The sequence below is a fragment of the Pipra filicauda genome, unplaced genomic scaffold (assembly GCF_003945595.2).
Source record: "Pipra filicauda isolate LSUMZ 115617 unplaced genomic scaffold, ASM394559v2 scaffold7_size6619720_pilon, whole genome shotgun sequence".
Lineage (NCBI taxonomy): Eukaryota > Metazoa > Chordata > Aves > Passeriformes > Pipridae > Pipra > Pipra filicauda.
In genome coordinates, this window is record NW_024104976.1 from 4,443,089 (window position 1) to 4,459,055 (window position 15,967).

Sequence of the window (15,967 nt, forward strand, 5' to 3'; positions counted from 1 at the left end):
GGATGAAAAGTAAGATGCAATTCAAAATTTAAATAATAGGATTCCTCAGAGTTTGAAGCAACTTTGAGAGGCTGAGACTGATCTTATTTAGAGGCTCCAACAATGGATGGTCTCTAAATGTTAATTTAGCAGCAGAGCCCAGCTAACTCAGGAGGACAGAGCAGACTTCAGCTGCAGGCAGAGGGGCCAGAAAATATCTGTGTAGTCTGGAAAGGTTAACACATCATACCACAATACACAGGTACAAAAATATGTTTATGCAAAGGCACTTGCTCATTTAATTCTATATAAACAAAACAAAAACCAACAAAAAACCCCAACCAAACATATGTCTCGAATTCACAATATTGAAGCTACATACTTTTTGGAACTGTCACTAAATCCTTTTTTTAAAAATGGGAGAAGGCTCTGGCCAAAGTTTCAAGCTGAGCATAAATTATGCACAAAGACAAATTTTTGTTGCAAATATTTACTTAAAAAGTAATAATTTACAGCAGTGCTTTAACAGCTGTTCAAAACATTTAGCATCCATAGAAACAAAACTGTAAGTCAAAAGCACATTCTGAATGCTTCCAATGGAGCAATGAAGTCCTAAGAGCAAGCTACCGTTAATCATATGCATTCCTATATCTGCTGCTAACTAGAAGACAAAAAAAAATATCCAAAACCAAAGGAAAAAAACAAAACAAAAAAAATCCCCAAAACCCAAAACCAGCAGCCATCTTTCTGTACATAACTTAAGACTACAAAAAGTCCTGAAATTGAACTGTACAATTTGACCTTGTGTTCTATTTGTAAGTTAGCCAGTAGCAGCTGTAAAATGGCAGAACACACACCAAGTGGTGTCTCCAGTTTGGGGGTTTCCTTATTTTTGCTTAATACCATTTTTACATTAAAACCATACTTTGGTGTGACTTACAGACCATTCCTACGTGTCTATGGCTAAGAATCAGAAAACCAATGGTAAAAGCCTAACAGCTACAGTACTTTCAACATTATGTTCTACTTTATACAACTATGTTCGGTATTTCTGCACAGCCTGCACAGTGAAAACCCCACAAATATATAGTTTTATTGTAATAATTCCACTTTCACTGAAAGTTTATTAAGGTAAGCTTACAGCCTGGCAGGATTATACCTGTACAGAGGTGCACAGATTCATATAATTCTGTTTACATGCTTTTACAGACAGGAATGTGACACCAAGTCCCAAGGTTTATGTTTACCCAAATTATCAGCAGACCAATAGCCCTGATGACAAGTGCGCTCCGCTTCAGCATCAGAAGTAAGTTCATACTCAATTCTACTGTTCAATGATATTCACACTGAAGAATTTAAAAAAATACTTTCTGGGCGAACAAATCACCTTATCCTGGGCTAGTTAACTATAAAAAAATTAGAATTTATACCTCTTTTCAAATATCAATCTAATAATATATCACATCCAAGAGACAGGAAGGTATATTTGAACTTGCTACCTTCTGTAAGTTCAGTTAATCACACATACACATACATGCTATCTCCATATGCAGAACTTCCCTTTGGTGTCTCTTTCTCTCCTCCCTCTCCCCCCCCCCTTTTTTAATATTTAGCATCCACAAGCACACTCATCAGGAATGGTCCATGGTGTTCCTACCACTGTTCATAACAATCAAATTGACACAATTTCAGCTTGCTTCATTTTCCTCTGTCTGGTTTACAGCTGTCTCCATTCTGTTGGGATTGCTTTCCTTAGAAACCTCATCTGTTTGTTCCGTGAGCTGTCCGGCTGTCTTTGATGAAGGTGTGACATTACCTTTCTGAAGGATCTCAGTAGCTTCATGCTCTAGTACTTCTGATGGAGTCAAAGGCTCCAAATGAATACTGCCTTGTTCACTAATGTCAGAACTAACAGACTCAGGTTCATCTCTCTTCCTGAAGAACTGCTCAAAACTCACATCCTCACCCAAAGTCAGCTTTAAGTCCCTCACGTTCATCGCTGACAGTGTAGTTTCATCCAAGCTCCGGACTTTAGTCTGCTCATCCAAGAGAACATCACCTGAACTTTGGCACCTTTTCAACTCACTTTCATCATGAATACCTTTTTGTTTCTCATCTAACTGTTTGTTATTATCATCTGAACCACAACAGGCTCTTTTCTCATGCAAAGACTTCTTTGAGCTGTTGCCAGGGAGTTCAAAACTAGGAACATCTTCTGTATTTGACAGTGATGAGTCTTCTTCATTCTGTTCAGCAGATGCAACTTTTGTAGTTGGATTTCTACTGCATTTTTTTGTTTCATCTGAAGAGTCGTGCTCTTGTTTGCTGAAAAAAAAAAACAAACCAAACAAGTTACTTTTATAACAAACAAAATAAAGCCATACATGGTTGCACCCTAAAAGTGATAAAAGAGTGGTGTTGAAGATTTCCTATTTGGCTGTTGAGATATCCTTCAGTGGTGAAATCTTACTGCTCACTGAGGTAGTCATCAGAATATTTTCATTCTGTTACACTGATTTTTCACTCAAAATCTAAATGAACAATAGGCCAACCTCTTTACCAAATTACAACCTATATTTGCTACTTTAGTCAAACAGAAATGTTAGGGTTTTTTTTCCATTTAGTGGACCAGCTAAAGAGTATATGACATTCTCGAATACACAAACAATTTATCTAAGTTCTTCTCTCTCAGATTTCTAGAAAAAAAGGGGGAAAAAAAGGTATTATTTGAGGGAAAACTCAAGACTAAGTTCCACCTCAAAAGCCAACACTCAGAAGCCCCCATGAGCTGTGGCTGACATATCTGGTCGTGCCATAACTGTTCCTAATGACCTCAGCTATTCCAGAGAAACACCTCAGCCATACAGAGCCCTATAAATACTAGTTAAATATTGAGAATTGTTTTCATATGAAAATCCAGTCAAATCCTTAAGGAACAGTGTATCCACACATCACCTTTAGCTACTTCTTTTCAACAAGCAGCTTGAAGGGCGACATATAGTTCGCAGAGCAAATGGGCACAGTGTTGTGCTTTATGTGGGAAGGTTTGAACACAGATATGCAAAGAAAAGAAAAGTTTTAAATAAAGGGATGACTAATGCCTCATTATCACACAAAGAGCAGTGTTCCACACCGGAAACCCAGATGGATCACATATATGTGTACACACACAGACACAAGATTCACACCAAGAAACTCCTCCAAGCACAAATCTGCCCTCAGCATATAAAACAAATTGATCACCATCTTCCTCACCTTCTAGTAACCAAAAATCCCAGCTTCATCCAAGAACTGGTGGGGAAGGGAAAAAGAAATATATATATATATATACATACATATATATTCATTTCTTGTGCAGAAGATACCTTCCTGTGAGTCATTTATACTAATGAAGGAGTACAAAAATAAAACAAGCTTTTGCACAAACACATCACAATTATCCACAAACAACAGTGATATTTCTGATTGCTGAGCACAACAGTCAGTTCCTTTAGATAGAACAATTCTCCAGTGAAATAATTCATCTCTGCTGAGAACTGCAGATGAATAAGCAAACCCTAGTGAGTGTGATGCACTAAAATGCCACAATAAAAAGAAAAATCGTAAGTATTTCAAGAATTCACTCTCTTAGTACATCATTAGCTGAAAAAGAAAAGCCTTCTATCCAGTATTAGGAATGAGAAGTATTCTTACTACCCTATGTGGCAAATAGTCATTGTTACAGTGTAAGAAAACTAAAAATTCAGACATCAAAAATACTGAAAAATGCGAGAATTTGATCAACTGTATTATACAGAAAGGGGGATGTCAGTGAATGGTTAGAATTGTACAGAAAATGCAAGATTTAGGTGCCAAGTGAAGTTGAGGAAATGAGGTATACAGAAATTATAAGATAAACTTGTAACCTATTCCAGTTATCTTGCCTCATAAAAACCAGTAAGCAACAGTCTTAAAATGGTGAGCATTACTTTTATTCCAATGCTCACTGCGATTCTACCTGAGGAATGATCTGCTCACCATAAAAGCCTTTAAAACCATGACTGAAGCATTTAAGATCTGAAATGCTAAATGAGGTGCATAAAGGTACCGGACAGAAGAATTCCACAATACAAGCTCAGTTTTCTTCTATTTGTCTGCCAAAACCCAAACACCCAGAACACAGCTGCAGTTTACTTTGGGACAGCTGTAAAACATCCCACCTGACCTCCAGTATTATTTGGAGGAGACACTTCCCACAAAATACCTTTACAGGCACAGTACCTACATTAGATGAGCTATAAATTATTTAAATTTATTGACTTGTAACCCCACGTTAATTAAGCAGCTTATCGCAACATCACTAACATTGATTTTCTCTGTTTCTCTAAAAAAATGTTATCGCAGCGATAGCAAGTATGTCTCCTACAAAACCTTGTTAAGTCATCAGTTCTAATAAAATCTAACCTTTCAAAGGTTTCTTATAAAAAAAAAAAAACAAACTGAACAAACCCCTCAAAATTGCTTATGCCTGTATCTTCTTTGTTGATGCTGCATTAAAGGCAAATTTTATCTGCTGAAGTATGGTGCTTCCTTTGTTATACTTAAATAATGTTATTAATCATAAATTAAATTATTCACCACCTCAGCGAGTCTTAATGGTTGGCTACAGGGTACAAAATACTTGACATAAAAAACAGCTTTACCACTTAACTTTTATGAAAACTGTATACTATATCAACTGGACCTATTTTCCTAAATCCAAGAAAGCGGTGCTAAACCCAGACCTTTTAAAGAATTTGAGCACATAGTTTCAGCACACCATGAGCACCTTCTTACACTAATGTTCTAGCAGCTAATCAAAATCTTGAAATGTAGCATAAACAATCATTTATAACTACTTTAATTATTACATCTTAATTTGCAACAACAGATGGGAAAAACAGCTACCAAAAAAAGGATTGTTTTAAAATAACATTTCTACGACAGCACTGTAACAACAGTAAGAAATTACCAGGGTAAATCGAATGAGAACACATCTTTTGGGTCAGGGACTTTAAATACTCTGAAGTATTTAATCATGAGTAGCATCATCAGTAAAAGATGATGCAACACCAAATATTTAGCTTAGCTTCACTGCTTTAATGATTTCTGTGCAAGAACTTAAACATGTTGGAAACAGCACTTGGTCAAAAGACAGTCGCTCTTCAAAGAGCAGAACAATTTGGACACAAATAGACCAGATATTGTATATCCAAGGGCAAAACCTCGGATTCCCAGTGTATATCCTCAACCTTAATTCTGTTCAGAGGTTTTAGAAAGCAGTTCCTTCTAATTTGTAGTTGGCAGAAGTTGCATGAATGGACACTAAACCATTCATGTTTATCACCTTGTGATGTTCCCAACACTTCTGTGATACAAGAAAGCTTAAATCCCATAGTTCTCAAACATCAACAAAGGCAATGTACTTTATTACATCTGTGAAGCTACAGTGCTCTCAGAAGGAACATTATAAAAATAAAGCAAAGATTTTGACCATCTCCAGTAAGTATAACTTGTTGGTCCAAAAATTTTGAGCAATTCTGAAACCACTCTAGAATTCTCCAAAGATTCTTTATTCTATATAAAAATAAACTTCTAGTTAAGAACTATGAAAAAAGGCCCTTTAATTGTCAATCCCTTAAAAAAAAAAAGTCAAAATGTAGCAGCTGAGCACAAAATTTCAGCTTGATTGAGATACTCAAAGGAATGGATTAGCCATAAAACTAGAGACTCAGAATAAAAGGTAAGTAAGAACATTAATTTAGACACCTTGAAGTCTAAATTCAGATCGATCTGAAACTATTTGACAGATGAGGAGTCACCCAGGACTAATGAAAGAGATCTGGAGTCAGTGACAAAAACTAGACTCTAAAATTTCTGAAATTCAGTCTTATTGCTTGCCCTGTTGTTTACAGAATAAAATTGTATATATTTGCACACACACACAGAGCTCAAACCATGAGTAACTGTCTTCCCATCAATCTCTCATGCTTTCTTTCAACCAAAAGTTTGTTGGATAAGGAGCATAAACTCAATTGGAATCTTCTGCCAAACATTCCTTTTTTATCCACCCCTACCCAAAAGTAACCTTTTCTGGGAAGACAGTAGCTTGAAGAATTTCTAGAAAACAACTTTGTTATTTAAGTGGCTCAAGGTACCTTCCAGTCACTCAACTGAACCACAGCCAGCATTATAAATACATGGAAAGGTCATTGGGTTTGGGTTTTTTAGGTGTTGGGTTTTTTTTTAATCAATCCCACCTTTTAACGGGAATTCCCTATTTTGAAAGATACAACTTTAAGTAGAGTTTATGATTCATGAAGCACAATTGTCCCCCAAGTACCTGACTGTATGAGCATTTCCTGGAAAGGTGCACCTGAATGCATAGTTAGAAGAAAAGCTGCTTCTATGTTAAGGTGGTTTACACTGTTAACAACTGAAGAAGAAAGGAAAGATGGTGATGTTAATGTTACTTGATTCTGTCTCCAGTCTCTCACCTGTAAAATGAGGTTAGTGATGAAGACAGTACACAATAACCTATTAGTATCATGAGCAGTGAAGTGTCACTGCTCACAAAGCTCACAGTTGCATTTAACACAATAACAGAAACAAACATTTACTTTGTGGAAAAGGCTTCCAAAAAAACCAGTTAAGGCATAATTGGCTAATTAAGCAGTGACACTCAACATGCTGAAAATAACAGGAGAGAGAGAGGTTAAGGTACAAATGAAGTCTTAATTCTTTGACCCTAAGCTAAACTGGTTATACCACACATATTCATGCTCTGTCCCTGCAGATGTGGTCCAATATGTTGCATAATTTACATAAGTCGTTGGGACCATAAGAGGTTTAACACTCAGGCAGGTTCTACTTGCATGGTTTAGAAGTGCTTTTACATTATGAGTTTTCCATGTGAGTAACTTTTCTGAGATCCTCACCCAAATGGAAACAGGATGCCACAATGCCAATCCATTCTACAGGAACTACTTGCACAGAGCTGTCAAACCCGTATGTAGCCTGCAAGTGTTTTAAATGCGAGTCTGAAACTTAAATTTCTGTAGCAAAGCTGCAAAAGAACCACAGGATGATATTCCAAATGAGCATTCAAAAGACGTATAATTCACGTAACTCCAATTCCAAGTGTCTACCTAGAGTCATTTCTGGGAAACTCTGAGAGAATTTTTCAGAAAGCCACAAAAATCTGCAATCACATTCCATTTTTGTTGTTGCTGAAATCTGAATGAAAGTGAGACATCACAGATTCAACTTCCTCTGAAATGCAACAGCATGTTCACAATGAAAACACAAACCCACTATGCTTTTTTGAATGCTGCTGTGTCAAAACAGAAACAAGTCCTGCAAGAAAAACCTGTGGTAGGTAAGTGATGCTTGAAGCTGAACAGCAGCATTCAAGATGGAACATAGCTTCTGTCAGAAGGAAAAAAAGTAGCAAAAGGAATGAGGCTTCACAGTTACTGAGTAAACGTGCAGATGCTCAACCACAACATATGCATAAGAGACAATGGATGACACGATCCCTGCCATTATTAGCAATACCACAGTGGCTGCAGGAGCTCACTATCACCAAAACTGTGACTGTTGGAATACTAAAAGTGAAGAGGACAAAAATACTGGTAACAATGAATTAATCTCAGAAAACCTGATTATATAGAAAATGCTGCAAATCAAGAACAGCTTGCATTCACCAAAAATAATGTCTCATAACTAGGAGGTTATAATGGTGCCTGCTCTAAGAGCAAGAGTGGCTTTATCTCTTAGGTTGCTTGGAGGCTAGTAAATGAGAGATCCAACCAAGACATGTCCACTGTAAGCAGGAAGCTTGAGTTTGGAGGAACGTTAGATGTTCAGCATGGCAAAAGGAAAGCTCATCACATATCCAGACAACCTGCTGATGGATAAACTTGCCATAGATAATCTAGAATTGAAGATGAAGTCAGAAGCAGTGAAATCAAAAGCAGATGTCTCAGCAGCTTGAGTAGAGCATCCTTGAAGATGAGAGATGATACCAAAAGAACAAGGTGAGAATGAAGTGGAACTGTAGCTGCTCCACCCTCAGAATCAAGGCTCAAAAAATGTATCTACTTCCATTACATGCTTTCTTCCTCCCACAGTATTTAGGAGCAAAAAGAAGCTATCAGAGAGCAAAGCAGCTAATAAATTCCTTTGGCCAAGATTCAGTTTATGTAGTTACATGCCACAGAAGTCATCCAAAGCACATTTCGCCACTGTACACCACAAAGTCACTGGCAGACAAAAATGCAACTTCCTTGAATATTAAATAGATCAGGACTTGTATGTTTTAGTGAACACCCAAAAAGAATGACAAATCCCTTTAGTTTTAGAAGTTGGCATCAAGTTCAGAACAAAATGGGTTTTGATGTCAACCCTACACACTTTTTACACACTACTTCATTTACATCACCATTTACACACTACTCCAGCTTGGGATGATACTGATAGACTGGAGCAGGGAAGAAACACTGCAAATGAGCAGCAGAGAAAACACTGCACCATGTAAGTGAAACTCCTGGTAAGCCTCTCTTCAAAGAAGTACAGCCCCCAGAAAGCTGCCAGTCAATGCTGCAAAGCAGAGAACGTTATCACAGAAGGGCCTTTGCCAGACTACAATACTGGAAGAAAAGACCAGACCTATTGTCTATAAGATGCAAGAAGAGAACACCACAGCTTCAATGCATGAAGGAAAACGAAAAGGTCTGGTCAGATCCTTGTTTGCTTACATACCAAAATAATCCCAAGCTGGACAGGGTTCAATTTTCTGGTCCACAATGATGTATCAGTGAGCCAAGGCAGTATAGGATACCTGCTCACTTTCAAATCCCCTGCAACAAAAATGTCTTCTGTCAGTTCATTTAAAAATATGTTAATGGTTGCGCAAAGCAGAGTTGAGCATTAGAAGAGTACTGGCATAGTTATCAAGCCTTATTCCCTCAGCACAAGGTGGGTCACCAAATAAACAAGGTGATTTTATGTAAAAATTTAAAGAGCAATTTCTGCTGGAACATCCCCAGCTAGATTATCTGTATTACTAATGGCAGGATTCTGGTCCAAAGAGAGCCTCAGTAACAGAGCTCATGGAACACGTCTGGTCATTAGCAATAAAGATGAGTTTTACAACACATACAGACCATCTGATATATAATGAAAGACACCAAAAGATACCATTTGAGAGTTGCAAGAGAAGATCCAAAAGCGTTCAAGACTGTAATTGTGAGTCATTGTTTCCGACGATGAAGTGATTCTGAAGAGGCCCATAAACAAGTCACACCTCACTGAATTTTCGGTCAAAGAATGGGAAGAAACACAGATCACTGAGAAACTACACAGCAAAAGTTGTGAATACTGCCTGCAAGTTCCTCTTCTTCCACAGCAAACCACAGAGTACTGTTAAGAACCACCCCACAAAAAGATGAACGTTTCTGTATGTACTCTGTACTGAAAATAACGAATTAAAAAATATGCCACACAGGTACACTCATGCTCTTGGGTTTAGCAATGGTATACTCTTGTCCAAAGTATCAGAGAATAAGTACATGGAACAGGACAAGAGTCATGGAAATTACCCAATTCTACGAGCATGACAATTGCAAAAAGCACCATCACAGATTTTATATCACTTCACGCAGTACCAGTAACTAATCTTATGTCAAGATCAGAGTTCTCAAAAATAATGGCTATCTGCATCTGTCCTAATCTAACAGCTTGCAGAAACAAACCTGCACATATTCTTGACTTAATTTCAAATCTTTTCAGTGCTCACCCATCTGATACATACTGTATATCCAACATTCTTAAATATTTCCATATATCTCTGCAACACATTCAAGACAGAAAAATCCTTTTGCAGTACTAACAGCCTGCCACAGCTGTACATCTTCAGTCACCATTCAACACATTTATAACCTTTCCTTACACCTATTTCAGCAAGTATTAATTCCCAACACCTAATGCCATCTCCAAGTAGAACAGCTGAAGTTTTCAAAGGTATCATAGCTCTACACTTTATTTTTCCATTGTCGAGTTTCACTGAAAGCTAAACTATTAAAGGACTCCCTCTTAATAGCAACTTTATGGAAACTAAGAAAGAATATAGTAAATAGTGATGAAATAATCTATTTGGGATATTTCCAATACTCAGTGAAAGCTGATTTATACTTAGAGGCCTAAGAACTTCTCGCTCTGTTGGAAGAGTTCTCACCACGCATGAGCCTATCAAATCCCTTTTAGAATCCTGCCATAAACTGGATGGACTCACTAAGGGTTAAACCATCTTCTACCACCTTTTCAAATGTCTTTCTTTGCAGTGTAATTGACATTTTTATTTCTGTGTTCTGAAACAGTTTGAAGAAAACATGAATGCTTGATTTAACTGGCACGACTCTGAGCTTTCAATTAAGGCATAAGCAGACACAAACTACATCGTAAAGCCTCAGAAACTCCTCCAGAATAATCAGGGATGACTTGGCACATCTGATTTCTCTAAGGTTTAAACCCCCCCCCGTAACATGATCTCCACAATACTGCAGGTTCTTTTTCAAATCCTTAAAAAACCCTGATTAATTAATACTAATTTTTCTTTGAGAGGTGGAATTAAAAAAGTTAATACAAACCAGTATACTTTTGTCATATAAAGAACATAATTTTGAAAATAATTTCTAGATATTTATAAAATATTAAGACTGAATTAGTCCTCCTTCAGTAAATGACATTTCTTTTGGTATTCATATTAATATTACATAAAGAACACAAAACTCTCATTTAATATAGCTAATATTAAAGTAAACTGAAGTAACAGTCTCACTGTGTCTAGACTCAGAGGTCAGGATTGAGAAGTCCCAACACTGCAAGAATTATTTATGTCTCTCCAAACTGAACAAAAACCTGGTTTTGATTTTGGCTACAACAGGTAATCATTTTATCTCTTCCTCCCTGGAATTGTGGACGTGGTAAGAGCAAAAAGCACTAGTAAAGTAAGGGCTTGTGTTCATCCATACATCTCAAATTCTATGAAATTCAAAAGAAATCCAAGTTCAGAGTGTAAATTTTGACCATCTATCTCTAAATTAATAGAAAAAAACATTAAGCAGTAAAATAAAACTTACTCAGATACTTGTGCAGCAGTTGGGATATCTACAGAAACTGAAAATAAAAACAAAGGATTTAATTAAAATTACTTAAAAATGTGAAAATTCAGAAGTACTCACTGTCAAATCCAAGTACACAGAAATAATGCAACTAACAACAGGACTGCAATAACAGAGACATCCACATTAAGTATTTATATAGTATATAAAAAAGAGACTCTATGTACTCACCTTTCTCTATAATAACTTGACAAGTATGAGTGTGGCTCTCACTCAGATGTGTGGCCATGCTGTCTAAGCCAGAAACATCAGCCAGGAATTCACAGTTAAGACACACTACAGTCAAGCCTCTAGAAAAGAAAAAAAAAACAAAAAGGAAGTATAAATACAACAGTTTTCTTAACTTACAGCAACTGGACAGACCATAAAAAGAAATTTATTCAACTTCAGATGAGATTATTCACATAAAAACATATTCTTACTTTTTCTACTGCAACTAGTATCAGGAAATCCCCATCAATGACCAGGGCATCTCCATGCTGGATGTAGTACAAAGAACATGACTTTAGACAGAAATTTATCTGTAAAGCATGAGTTTCTCTGTTTTGATGGGTTTTGTTTAAATGGTTGTTTTTTTTCTTTCCCTCACCCCCTCCCCATTTTGCACCTTATGAATAATGGAAAACTAAAGAAATAGAAATATTATTAAAAACTGTTCAGAGTTAAGATAAAAAATAATAAATGTTGACAAATAACATATATTTGTCACTGACCAGAACACTGCTATTGGAAGTTTCATTTCTCTGATCTTTCTAAATTGTGGAAACCTAGAAATTTAAGAGCCTATAATCTCAATTATCAATGAACATCAGAAAGTAAAAACATAACTGTAACTGAAAAAAGCTGCATTACCGTAGCTCTTCTGATTGCTTCTTATAGATCCAAAATCTTTTACGTGGACGAGCACTGTGAAAACTAAATATATGACAACATTACCACTTAAACTGGTTTGCTTGAGTACATTACTCCTCATATCCCCTACACTATCCATGGTCCTGCAATTTGCTTATGACAAGGCATGAAAATAGAAGGCTGAATTACTGCCCTGCATTATTCCTAAACGTTCAGTTGCTTAAAGCTTACAGGCTTGTGAATCTCAGCTCTAGTTCAAAACAATGTCTTTCGAGTAAGTAACGAGTTTGGGAGAGGAAAGGCTTCATTTCATTGGCACAGTCCTGCAAGAACAGTTACATTGCTTCCATCAGCAGTTTAGGGCTTGAAGAGCCATAGCTGCAGGCACAGAGTGCACCACAAAAAAGTGAAGCTTTGCCAAACTTGTGCTTCCAAAAGAGACAGCTCTACATGAGAAATGCAATTTTTAGACAACTTGTAAGTTGTCCCTTATGCAGGTCAGACATGTGTCAACACTGTTCTCCCCCATGAAAACACATTCAGGCAGCTGAGTACAGGGGCTGCTATTGCAGAAACACCCTCCAACAGTCTCCCTCCTCACCATTCCTTTTTCCTCACACTCACAAAAGAGGTGAGGAGAGGTGCTGCAGAGGATCCAAGTAAGAGAAGCATTAGTGCATCAAGGGCACAAGGGACAAAAGACTGGCTACTTTTAATGCATAGTTGAATTTGACCAAACAGCCAGGACAGTGGCCACAACAGGAACAGTTTGCCTTAGATTTCTCTTTCCCCTTCTGAAGTAAACTTTTTCTTGTACAACTGGCGTTAAGCACAATAATTTCTGTTATCTTTTTCAAGACTGCAAACAGTAGATTATATGCATAAAAGCATGTAAACTATTTCAGCCTAGGACTTACACGAGCATTGAAGTTAGTGTGACTTAGGTCACAGACCCAAGAATTCTAGCACTCACAAATGCCAAGGCATTTTATACACACATGTCTTTAGAAAGAGAGCTGCCTTCGGGATTTTTCCACAATACAGCTGGCTTGTTCAGGGCACAGGATTAACAAGTAGGTTTGCAAAACTTTATTTTATTGTCACTGCTATGTGATCTGTGTCTAATTATTGCATAGTATAATTCTATGGCTCTAAAAACTAATGTATTTGTTTTCTTAACAGGCTTTTTTACAGCTGTCATCACTAATACCCTACGCTGCTGCACAACCGGTGACAAACCTCCTGCAAAATGAGATGTTATTTCTGTGGATGACCAGAAGTAACATAAGCAAAAAGTATCCACTTGAGTATGCTATTTGAGACATCTTTACATCTGAGCACAGATTTCACTAGCAATAGCTGTGCTCTGTATGCATTCAGCACTCGTAAAATCAGATGAGGTTTCAATCTGAAACCTGGAGAACACGCAATAATTAGTCATTTTTCCTAACTCAGGCTGAAGTGATTATGGAAGATCCCACAGAAACTCTGAAGCAAAGACAAAACACTGCCTGAACCGCTGGATTTTTAAGGCAAAACAAGAACATGGGGTTTAGGCCTTCATTACAAAGTAAAAAATCCAACCTTACACAGATCCCTGCCATTCTGATGACCCGGTTCAAAATTCAGCTAACAAACACTTAGCCCACCTTACACGAATTTAGGAAGTATTTGCTAAGCCAGTAAAACCTTTGAAGAGTTCTTACTTCACCATGTGATTCACATAGGCTTTGCTACAGCTGGTGCTGTATCTGCACAAACTACAGTGGACGTAGGCAGGAAAATGGCTGGCGAAATCCTTGATTTCTGAGTAACACTCAATGCACTTGTGATGTCCCGAATGACACCTGACAGGGATATGGAAGAGTTAACAGTGAAGAGCAACACTTTAGGATGAGAAACTATTTCAAACTTTTTGCTTCAAGCTTGCCTATATGAGGGGAAAATGAGGAACTCAAAAATGTATCAGCTAAATACTTAGAGGTTACACTTGCACACAAAACTTAGCAAAGAAAAAGCTTTTGGTTTTTCTGTCACTCCAACATTCCCCACAAGCTTTGAAAAACCTACAAAGCAAGAATGTAATCCCACTCTTCCCCAATTTCACTGGTTGATTTTGGATGTCTCCTACAGCTACACACTGTGAAAATCAGCAACATCTCTGACAAAGAAAACTGCTAACTTACCTTAGCCAATAAAATTATATTCTGGTCATTAAACACCCATGTAATTATTAACATAAGGACAGCAAACCCCCCCAAAATTGCAAAGATAAAAACAAGCTACTAGGAGAATGGTGCCTTACTTTCTTGATTATTTTTTGTTAGCTCCCCAAAATAAGTTATCTCCTAGGACAGACAGGATTTAATTTTTTAACTAACAGGTACTCAAAAAAAATAAAAAGGAACAAGAAAAATATTTTTCCCTCCATAAGAAAACTTCCAGAGAACACCCAGGCAGATGTATTCCCCTCCACAGGTCAGTTTTAAACATAAATCTGCCTAATGAGTCAGTATTTCAAGAGTCTGTGGCTCTGTGCAGAGAAAAATTCTAAATGTAGCATAGAGAAGTTTCCAGAACATCTGTTCTTCATAACAAAGTGGTTTGCCACCACTAAAATTGGTGAATGAAGATACTGAATTCTAATCACAGTACCAGTATGAGGAAAGTTTATGCATCTGCTTTTTCTGCAAACCTGAGGGGTCAGATCTGTATTACAGTATTGGAAGTTATCAAAGGACAATTAAATGATCATTTATATTCAAAGTATACTTAAAGACAGATTTAATGCTAATATTTTACCTTAGATGATGAAATGTTATATTTGTAACTTCCTTTTTTTTTTTGCTGTTGGTCCATGCATTTTGTTTCTTTGATGTAGTTTGTTTTGATTTTCCTCTTGATTTATTTGTATTAGATTTGTTATGATTTTTAGTGGTTGTGGTTTTAGATTTAGGTGATAACTGAAAGGTGGAACTGCTTGTACTAATAGAAGATGAAGCTGATGATCCTGACTGATGAGATCCTAGAGATGCTCGAATAGTCACCTGCAAGTATGAAAGAAAATTTAGATTTAAGTTCCCATTTCTATTTGTCTCAAAGCTTAATACACTTAAGAACAGAAATCATAGCATAAGAAACTCTGCTGAGTAAAGATTACTTTGAAAAACACAAAACACTGAAAATACTTTTGGACTACAGGTAACGTCCATAGCCTCCTGGATGCTTAAAAAGCTCGTTTTGGTGGAAATAGCCATGACAAAAACACACTTTTCAGACCTGCAACTGGCTACATCCTACTTTCTTAAAACAAAAAAAATGTAGCAGAAGGGTCAGGCCAATGAGCCCTCTAAGAAGAACACCAAGCAATCCCATCAGTGCCTGGATTTAACAAAAGTCTTGTGTCTTGTTGCCTCAGGATTAGCCACTCTACTTCCTTCAGGTATTTTTGCTACTCATCCTAGAACCCCCAGGACTAACTCTGGTTTCTGACCTCTCTTCTGGCATTATCAAACTCCTTTGTCTTGCCCTTAAATTTGGTTCCTGAGTTTTCACTCACAGTCGTACTTCTTACCCACACTCATGGTTCAGAAGCATCTCATCTTCTAAACCTGTTCCCAGGCTCTTCAGTCTCATCACGTGCATCCTGTCAAGGTTTACTAACACCAAAATTTTAACATAACCTAAGCTTTTGCTAGATCATGAAGACTCTGAAATCTTTGGAAAATTGAGGGTTTGTCACAGAGTACAGAATCAGTGCTTTACATTCATTCTGCCAAGCAACACAATCAACATCAACTGCACTCATTTTCCCCTTCCTGACTCTACAGCAAATGAACTATGAAGAGCTGATCAAAATGTAAATTTTCTTCTTCCTTGCAACTGAAAGGACATATATTTCAACATCTCATTAAAACACTGCAGGAAAAACTCTC

General features: G+C 37.1%; 1 protein-coding gene across 6 annotated transcripts in view; it reads right to left on the bottom strand.

Moving 5' to 3' along the window:
- Window positions 1-250: 250 nt before the first annotated feature.
- Window positions 251-15,967, bottom strand: part of ZNF280D (zinc finger protein 280D) — a 36,421-nt gene continuing 20,704 nt past the window's right edge. For 4 of the 6 annotated variants that reach the window (XM_039390050.1, XM_039390049.1, XM_039390051.1 and 1 more), the window contains 7 exons: window positions 14,835-15,079; window positions 13,739-13,879; window positions 12,033-12,095; window positions 11,352-11,470; window positions 11,139-11,175; window positions 3,235-3,270; window positions 251-2,304 (listed from right to left, as the gene is read on the bottom strand). In XM_039390050.1, coding sequence (XP_039245984.1) covers window positions 1,668-2,304; window positions 3,235-3,270; window positions 11,139-11,175; window positions 11,352-11,470; window positions 12,033-12,095; window positions 13,739-13,879; window positions 14,835-15,079 — 1,278 coding nt within the window. In that variant the 3' untranslated portion in view covers window positions 251-1,667. The remainder of the gene's footprint in view (window positions 2,305-3,234; window positions 3,271-11,138; window positions 11,176-11,351; window positions 11,471-12,032; window positions 12,096-13,738; window positions 13,880-14,834; window positions 15,080-15,967) is intronic. The other 2 variants (XM_027736898.2, XM_027736899.2) reach the window with 1 other exon arrangement.